The sequence below is a fragment of the Gordionus sp. m RMFG-2023 genome, chromosome 3, assembly GCF_954871325.1.
Source record: "Gordionus sp. m RMFG-2023 chromosome 3, tfGorSpeb1-WG-v2, whole genome shotgun sequence".
In the NCBI taxonomy this organism is placed as follows: Eukaryota; Metazoa; Nematomorpha; class Gordioida; order Chordodea; family Parachordodidae; genus Gordionus; species Gordionus sp. m RMFG-2023.
In genome coordinates this window covers 15,275,187-15,285,294 of record NC_088777.1, presented here as the reverse complement: position 1 = coordinate 15,285,294, position 10,108 = coordinate 15,275,187, and the positions used below count along the sequence as shown (strand labels likewise).

Genomic DNA, 10,108 nt, shown 5'->3' with positions numbered 1-10,108 from the left:
CTCCATTTATGATTCCCAGGCTATATTCCACCCGGCCAAAGACCGGGCCATGACGCAGCCCTAGTATATTTAAAAAATAGGTTTTGGCAAATTAGGAGAAAATTGCAATATGCTTGGTAATATTATTAACCATTTAATAAAAACGTTATATTTATAAAGATTTTAAAACACTACTTTTATTCTAGACATCCGGATATATAAATTATAGTTTTTTTATGAGTTACTTTGTGAAACATTACTAATTACTATTATTCTTTAAATTCTAAAAAACATAGTTTAGCATTTTAATATAAATAAATTATGTTTTAACAAAGCTACACTAATAAAATATCAGCAATCATTATATGCTAAAATATCTCCAGCAAATTCAAAAATAGATAGTACAATGTAAAACAGGTTCTTTCTCTTTCTTCCGGTCTTAGAATTAATTCTTAAACTTTGTTCTTAACTAAGCAATGTAAGAATTTAATTAATGGAGTATTTTTTAATGTTTTTATTTTTACAAAAGTATATCCGATTATTATAGAATGTTATATAGAATCTAAGAATGAAATTTAGTGATTACAATTTTTTTATATTGATTTTTCGAATATATGTAAAATATTAAACTATATTTTGAAGTTAAAGATATGTTAATAAACTAAATTTTTAAAATTATTAATTATTACTATTATTTAAAATTTACCAACTTTGATTTTCAAAATAATAATTTTTTTATAGTGATTTAGATTATATTAATAATGAAGCCCATTGGTTATAAAAATTTAAATAATTATTATTAACATTTTCTAAATCCTTTACGCTAAATATAATTCTACGTTTATTTTTATACGCATATTTACTGAAAGTGCGTAAGAGAACATATTTTGGTCATGTTAGAAAAGTAATTTTTTAAAATTTTACTATGTAACCAGTTTTTAAATTAAAAAATAATTTATAAATCATTTCATAAACTAAAGACGATTCTATATTAATATTATTAAACGCTCTTTTAATAAAGAACTAGGAGCACGTAATTTTTGAGAGAGCGTATTTATCATTATACAGAACTTAAATTTTGATAGCAAAACATAAATTATGTTATGAAATATTAGTACACTTTCAAGATGCAATTAAAGTATCACTAAAGAATGTAAATAAATATTTTTAATGAATATTCTAAAAGAATAATATTATAGTTACGTTCTATATATACTGAATTATATAATAAAATAATTATTTGCTACATCGTGATAAGTGACATTTGTACGTTAACATTTTTGTGATATATTCAAATATTCTCCTGATCATATGTGAATCATTTTTAAAATTCATGTCAGTGAATATTGGAAAGGTTTATCTTGTGAATGGACCTAACGATATTAAAAGTTATTTATATATAAAACTATATAAAAGTACATTAAAAAATAGTTCCAGCCTCTGTGATAGATATCAGAAGTACTGTCGATTTGAATGGCACACCTATAAACGAATACTATATGCATTATAAAAACTGTAAGTTATAATATTATTTTATATTTCTACAAGTAATTTTAGGTGATCATCGACTAGATAATTGGGTTAAAGCAAATCAAATAGATCTTGATTCTGGCAGTCAATTATCATTTGATGAAAGTCATAATGTTTTAGATGGAGTTAAAAACTATACAGATGAAAGATTAACTAGGCTTCAAAAACGTAAGAAATGTGTTGAAGATATTCAAGTAATTAATAAAATATTAAACTCAACATCTGTCAAATATATTATTTATAATTTAATTTAAAACATTTTTTAAAAAATTTATATAGGTTATAGAACCTTTTGAACAAAATTCATTGGAGTCTAAAAAATTTAAATTGATCAAGGTATACTATTATAATAATTAAGTTTTATGATATTATTATCAAGCCTCAAATTAAATCTATATCATATATTCAATTTGGTCAATATGAAATTGAATGCTGGTATATGTCAAAATATCCAGAGGATACTTCCCCTCAAACACAAAATACTTTTAATAATTTGACTTGGGATAAATTATGGATATGTCAGTATTGCTTGCGATATATGAAATACCAAGCTAATTTTATAAAACATAAAGTAATTATATTTTAAAAAATTTATACCAGCTTTATTTTTCATAGACTTATGTTTTGTATTTAAAATCATTATTTAATAATTAAATAACATAAAGGTATAGTGCTATTACTTAGATAAATTCATTAATTATTGATTGCAATTATTAGTGTTGTTAAATAGTTGATTTCTTCCGACTAATAGTCGTAGTCGAGGAAATCGACTAAAAACTTTAGCGACTAAATTAGTCGATGGTTGACTAATTTAGTCAACTAAAACGACTAATTAGTTGACTAAAAAAGACTAATTTAGACGTCTAAAACGACTAATTTAGTCAAATAAAAACGACTTATTTAGTCGACTAAAACGACTAATTTAGTCGACTAATCAGAGAAAATAAACAAAAAGAAGTAAAGTGAGAATTTGTCATTAAAATAACTATATGAGTTATATATAAGTTATTTTTTGAATTTATTTTTCTTTGAAGGAACAGGTTAAAATTATAAATTGTTATTTTTGAACTTTTTTTAAATTATTTTAAAGCAAGGTATAAATATATATTGGAAACATGTTGAATCAAAATTTCAGTGAAGATGTACCATAGAAAAGTGACAATTGTCATAATCGTCATTTTTAAGTTTTTTTGAAATTTTTTGAAGCAAAGGGGTAAAAATATATGGTGAATTCCATATCAAATCGACAAAAAAGTCAATTTTCAACCCTACCCTCTTCATTTTTTTTAAATTTTGCACATTGGTAGTATATACTATTTAAATTTTAAATTAACATGTTTACAATTTATTTTACTCTGTAACTTCAAAAAAGTTAAAAAAAATAATGATTATGAGAATTGTCACTTTTCTATGGTATATCTTCACTGAAATTTTAATATAACATGTTTACAATATATATTTTTACCCATTTGCTTCAAAAAATTTCAAAAAAACCTAAAAATGACGATTATGAGAATTGTCACTTATCTATGGTATATCTTCACTGAAATTTTAATATAACATGTTTACAATATATATTTTTACCCATTTGCTTCAAAAAATTTCAAAAAAACATATAAATGACGATTATGACAATTGTCACTTTTCTATGGTACATCTTCACTGAAATTTTAATATAACATGTTTACAATATATATTTTTACCCATATGCTTCAAAAAATTCCAAAAAAACTTAAAAATGACGATTATGACAATTATCACTTTTCTATGGTACATCTTGACGAAATTTAAATATAACATGTTTACAATATATATTATCCATTTGCTTCAAAAAATTTCAACAAAACTAAAAAATGACGATTATGACAATTGTCACTTTTCTATGGTACATCTTCACTTAAATTTTATTTTAACATGTTTACAGTATATATTTTTACCTATTTGCTTAAAAAAATTTCAAAAAAACCTATAAATGACAATTATGACAATTGTCACTTTTCTATGGTACATCTTCGCTTAAATTTTATTTTAACATGTTTAATATATATTTTTACCCATTTGCTTCAAAAAATTTCAAAAAAACCTATAAATGACGATTATGACAATTGTCACTTTTCTATGGTACATCTTCACTGAAATTTTAATTAACATGTTTACAATATATATTTATACCTTGCTTTAAAATAATTTTTAAAAAGTTCAAAAATAACAATTTAAAATTTTAACCTGTTCCTTCAAAGAAAAAGAAATTCAAAAAAAAATATATTAAAAATAACTTATATATAACTCATAGAGTTATTTTAATGACAAATTCTCACTTTACTTCTTTTTGTTTATCTTCTCTGATTAGTCGTTTTAGTCGACTAATTAGTCGATTAGTCGTTTTTAGTCGACTAATTAGTCGTTTTTAGTCGACTAATTAGTCGTTTTTAGTCGACTAATTAGTCGTTTTAGTCGACCAAATTAGTCGACTAATCAACTAATTTAGTCGCTAAAGTTTTAGTCGAATTGTTCGACTAAAACTATTAGACACTAGCAATTATTATCAGACACACTGATACCATTTTTTATTACCAACACTGATTAGATTTGTTAAAGGATCAACAATACTAGGTTCAATCTTAATTTGTCAATTTGCCTGTATTGATTATCCTTTTTAAAAAAATGAAGTTAGTAATTGAGATTATTTTGTTTGTCAAGGATCCATTGTTCCTTTCAAAAAAATTTTTTTAATTTTACATACAAATAGACTGGAATTTTTTAATATTAATTTTTAAAAAATGAAGTTAGTAATTGAGATTATTTTGTTTGTCAAGGATCCATTGTTCCTTTCAAAAAAAATTTTTTTTAATTTTACATACAAATAGACTGGAATTTTTTTAATATTAATTTTTAAAATAAAAGATAATTTATCTCCATCACATTTTAGCACCCACCAAAATTTATATTAATTTTTTGCTCAATTTTTGTTTAAATATTAATCAAGACAACATTACTCATGAGCAGAAATGTTCACAAGTTTTCTTAAAATATTGAATTAAGATAAAATATGTAATCCTTACTTCAATGCCCATATCTAACTAGGTTAAAGATATAGATCTAGAATTGTTATATTTAATATCTGATAGAAATACAAGATGGCAAGCTAGAATTAAACAAATGATTTTATTATCTAAAATAATTTACACTGTGATACTTCTATATAAAATTATAAGTTTATATAAGGCAAATTATAGTTGAATTGAATTTGAATGTTATAATATAAAATGAAATAAGTAATGTAGAAATATAAATTGCAAAAAGGTCATTAGATGATATTTAATAAAATATGATAAATTAAGAATTAGATATATTTGACTACTCCAACATTCCATCCTTTAAAAATCCAGAGCCATTTTTTATTGTGTTGTTAACTAATTGTTATGATCATTTGATTATCAAGATTCAATCAATATTGTATTAATTTTTGAATTGATTGAGGAGTTAATTGTTATTGTATTATCGAAATCTTTATTGTATTGAATATTAATTTGTGCTTGTTGATATTATCATCATTTAGTGTTAGTTTAAAATTTATTTATCTGCCCATAACTTCCCCCTTCATAAAAATGGTGTTACAATGTTTAGAATTAACATGAACCTGAGGTGGAACAGTTGGTTTTAACTAGCACAATAGTTTATTAATATTGTTACATTATCTTATATAACTTTCGGCATATATTGTAAATATCACATTTTGTAGATTAATTTTTGCTCCTCTATTAATAATTTGCTTCATAGCATATGTTATATATTAGTGATCTGCATCGGGCCTAATTTTTCAAGCCTGACCTGAAATTTTTCTAAAAAAGCTTTGCCAGCTTGGCCTGAACTCAAATTTTTTTAAAAAGATTTGCCGGCCTTGCCCGAATTTATTTAAATATAGAAATTAATTTTTATAATTACTCAAAATAAAAGACATGTTATATGGCGTTTAGTTTCAATAAATAAAATCAAACATAAAAATTCAATATAAAATTGATAAATTTAGATATATTTAAAAAAAATTCCAAGGTCTGACTCGACCCGGCCCGAATTTTTTTAAAAATATTTTAAATAGAATTAGGCTCGAGCCTGGCCCAAAGCCCGTTCGGGCCGAGTAAGGGCCGGGCCTAACTTTGCAGATCTCTATTAATTATCATATTTTTGTTATCATAATATTTTTGTTCTACTGCATATAAATTTGCTTCATCGGCTTATATTGTTATAGTTAAACAGAATGTATATTGTTGATAGAAAGAAATATCCTCTTTTGTTTTGTTAGGGGTTAGTTGAAAGCCATTTATTTAGCTTAGTTACCGCCACTATAATGAAGTCCAAGTAGTTTTCATTCTTACTTGAATATATTTTTGGATTTTACCTTGTAGTAATCTTTTTCTTTGGGGTTGGTCTGCGGATTTCAAAAGTTGTGACCCATTACAATTTCTCCAACCTTAGCCTTCACTCTCTCCAAAAATTTAAATAGTTTTCGTCCATAGCTTGTCAAGTGCCCATGTTTGAATTTAAGTTTGTTTGATTTAAGGATTATGGTAAACCTCTTGTCATTATAATGAAACATGTCAAAAATACTATTTATTATTTACTTCTTTTTTTAAAAAAGAATGAATGCCCACATAGACAGCCACCAGGCATAGAAATTTATCGCAAAGGACACATTTCTGTTTATGAAGTTGATGGAAAGATAGATACGGTAAAATATGATTTGTTTTTAAAAATATGAGTAAATGAGAAAGGGGTGTAATGAAAAATATTAAAGATTTGGTAAATAAAATTTTTTCATATACACAAAATTAGATCCAAAAATTGTTTTGTTATTAAAAAAATTCAGGATTGTGTAAAGTAAGTCTATACACAATAAATATATACTATAAACTGTTTGTACCCTGCATATTTTTATAGCATCAAAGCTATATAATATATTTACAGGATATTATCCTAGAAGAATCATCGGCATATGCCCTAGGCAAAAAGACATCGGGCAAAAATACCCCAAATTTTGTCTAGGACATTTATGTCAGTGATTCACATTCACCCCAGAGCCATTCCCTCGTTAATAATATTGCAAAATTTCTTAATCTTATCCTCGAGGAAGCCATGCCTAAACCCATCTTTCTTTCATCTTTTGGGGCATGATTAATTTCTTTTAAAAGGAAAGACAGAGAGGTATCAGCCAATATTAATAGATAGTACCTTTGAGAGAGTTATCTCCAAATTTAAAAGCTTGGTACCTTTGTTAACTCCCACCAATTCGGTTTTTGTATGAAAAGAGGAGTTTCCGCTTATGCAGCCTGAAAATCAATCTTTAACGCTGATTTCAGAGTAGTAATAAATCCCTTCAAGCCGGATTTATTTTTATATTTTTTTCATCCCGCCGTTTATTTATAATTATATATTAAAAAATAATGGTGATTTCAACCATGTATCGTCTGTGGCCTAGTCGGCGATGAGCTCACCAATCGCATAGATCTGGGAGATTTATTTTGTGAAACCTAGGGGGTTCTATGTTGCGAAGTATGATATATAAAAATATGAGAGACTACCGCTAATTCCGCCTTTTAATATTTTCTTATTGCGTTTTAATAAAATTTGGTCGTTGTTCAGCATGTCTTGAAAAATTGATTATTATTTATCAAATGGTGACGGGATTTATCACTAGCTCTGTTTAAACACGTTTTCTTTTTAAAAATTGACTTTAACAATACATTCAATACCACCTAGCATAATCTTTTCATGCCACAATTTTGCCAACCTTTTCCCCAATACAGCAATTATAATCTTAATATTTAGGGTGCACCATCCTACTTCAATTTAATAATTATCTAATTCTATCAGAGGACGGGATTCAGAAAGGTGACACCTTGGTTTGTTCAAAACGGGCCTGATCCCGAAATCATTCCAAATGTAAAATCTACTCAGGGTAACATACATTCCAATAATATATTTACTATTACACTAATAAATTAGTTAACTCACCTTAATTTGCCCAATTGAGGGTTGTAAACAAGTCAGAAATTTCTAAAAAATTTCCTAGTCAAATAATAACTTAAAACCCTTCCTCGATAATCCTGCCTGCCCATCAAGCGTTTTTTTCTTTTCACATTTTTATCCAACATTCTCGAAATATTATATACATTTCGTTCATCACATATTCTTAAATATGAAGGTCTTTTTCATACAGCACGAAACTCAATCTTTCTTATAAGTTGTAATGTAGTGTTACAATTTTATATGGGTTGGGGTGGCGAAGGGGGCACAATATTCAAACATCTTCAGCTGCCTATGAGATATGCTGGTCTATCATTGAAATCCACAGTGAATCCTGCAATAGCTTCTATATTTGCTCGAAGATCTAGTCTACATAATATTTTAATGAGAGTTTTTAGTTCACATAATTATTGATATGTGGAAAATGTAAAATTTATGCCAAAATATAGAAGGAAGGAAGAAAAAAAGAAAAAGTTTATAATATAGAACCTTGCAAGGATTAGCCTAACTCGGGTTGGTCGAACTTGACTCGGACTGGACCGGGTCTTGATTTTATAATTTTAGTTCTTTCTCGAATCTTCTTATTTTTGACCCCTAATATTTTATTTCAAATATTCTATAAGAATAACACCACAACATCTTTCTATTATCCTTTGCCGCTTATAATTTTTACGCTATCAATATCCTAATTTTTTTAAAACAGTCCAAAAAAATTTAAAGATATTTTTCTTAAATAAAATTTCTGAACGGGATTAGATCCGTCGGACAAATAAAATAAAAAGTTTTTTTTATGGGTTAGGGTTTAAAAAAAAGTTTAATGCGAGGTTTTAAATAAAACAAAAATGATTGGTTTAAAAAATTCATTATTTCCAACAATAATAATTCTTTTTTTTATCATCCATTCCTAGCAAATATATTTCGTGAATATTTCCTTCTTATTTAGTTGTATTGTCAAAATCTTTGTCTGATGTCCAAGTTGTTTCTCGACCACAAGGCAGTTTATTTTGACGTGGAACCTTTTTACTTTTACGTGCTAACATTCGTTAACAAAGAAGGCGCCCATCTATTGGGATATTTTTCAAAGGTTTTTTTTCAAAAAATACTTATATATATTATAATTCGAGTTGTCGCATTCGTTCATTTTTTTAGATATCATGAGCTGATATTTATAAATTTGTCTGAGGCCATTTCCAGACAGAACGTTTAACATATTGGTTGGGAAACTCTTCTATGTCATTACACGTTTATAAAAAAATAATGTTGAAAACGTTTTGTCTGGAAATGGCCTAATATGAATATCAAAAAATTATTTAAGTAAATTTATAAAAATGAAAGGGAGGATTAAAAATTTTAGGAGAATGAAGAAAAAATTAAATTTTTAAATTAAAATTTAATTTTGGCTAAAGGTAAAAATTTTTTATAAAATATATTAGGAGAAAGCTTCTATTGACGGAAATAATTTAGCTTGCTTGTTAGTCTTGCCGCCTTTTCAAAAATGTGGACTGGGCAATTTTCTAATATCATTAAGTAAATTATCGTTTTCCTAAATTATTAAAATTTGGATACATTAATTAAGAAATTTTTGAATTTATTTTGTGTAATCAAGATGTAATAAATTTTTTATAATAAAACTCTAATTTATTTAAGATTCATATATATTAAAAAATGAAAAATTGACCGATTTTATTGTGTAAAATATATTTTAAAATCTAAAATTCGTTTTTTTTTCATTTATCTTATGATTTTTTTTAAAAAAACATCATTTTGATAGGTATAAAAAAATACCTATAACTATTCTATCAAATATTAATTGTTATATATATTTTTGTTAATTTCATCATTTAGGAAACGCAAATTAATATTTAAAAAAAAATGAGCCAATTATATTCTCATTCTTTTTATATTGCCAAACTAATCAAGGTTACGAACTTTCAAAATTGGAAGGTATCGTTGGTCGTCCAGAAAAACCTCTATCGGATCTTGGCGTCGCATCTTACAAGAAGTATTGGTGTATAACTTTACTTCAAACCATCAAATTACACGGGAAGAATATATCCATAAAAGATCTCAGGTCTGTGAACGAATAAATTAATTTATATATACTATATTTTAAAGAAAAAAATCTGTTATTCTCTTTTTACATTTTTTTCCCCATGTTGTACCAAATTAATCAGCGGTATCACTAGCTTGTGGCATTTGGACTGCATTTATAGTGAACGTTATGTAAAATATAGCACCAACAGCTCATCGAGTTTATAAAAATATTTATTTATGTGATCAATGTTTATCTTTAATTCTAATCATGATGATAATTTAAAAATTATTGATATATTAATCAAACAGCTATAAAGGTAGGCCGCTTGGCTTCCCATTTTCATGCTCGTCCGGAATTTAAAAAATAAATTTGGCCAATCCCATGTTTTCTATTTTTATGTCAATTCCGATTTTTAAACTTTGTTTATTTTTTAGCCTAGCCCGCGATTATATTTTTTAAAATCATGTTTTTTACGGCCGGTTTTCTAGCTAATTTTATAATCTTAATCAGCTGTTTAATTGTGTGACATCTAGTGTTGCG

At 26.0% G+C, this 10,108-nt stretch overlaps 1 protein-coding gene across 1 annotated transcript in view; it reads left to right on the top strand.

Annotated features, from left to right (window-relative positions):
• Nucleotides 1–1,276: 1,276 nt before the first annotated feature.
• Nucleotides 1,277–10,108, top strand: part of LOC135927701 (uncharacterized) — a 39,778-nt gene continuing 30,946 nt past the window's right edge. The window contains exons 1-9 of the mRNA XM_065463872.1: nt 1,277–1,367; nt 1,411–1,494; nt 1,537–1,703; nt 1,789–1,845; nt 1,889–2,080; nt 6,149–6,238; nt 8,477–8,617; nt 8,967–9,060; nt 9,454–9,604. Coding sequence (XP_065319944.1) covers nt 1,313–1,367; nt 1,411–1,494; nt 1,537–1,703; nt 1,789–1,845; nt 1,889–2,080; nt 6,149–6,238; nt 8,477–8,617; nt 8,967–9,060; nt 9,454–9,604 — 1,031 coding nt within the window. The 5' untranslated portion in view covers nt 1,277–1,312. The remainder of the gene's footprint in view (nt 1,368–1,410; nt 1,495–1,536; nt 1,704–1,788; nt 1,846–1,888; nt 2,081–6,148; nt 6,239–8,476; nt 8,618–8,966; nt 9,061–9,453; nt 9,605–10,108) is intronic.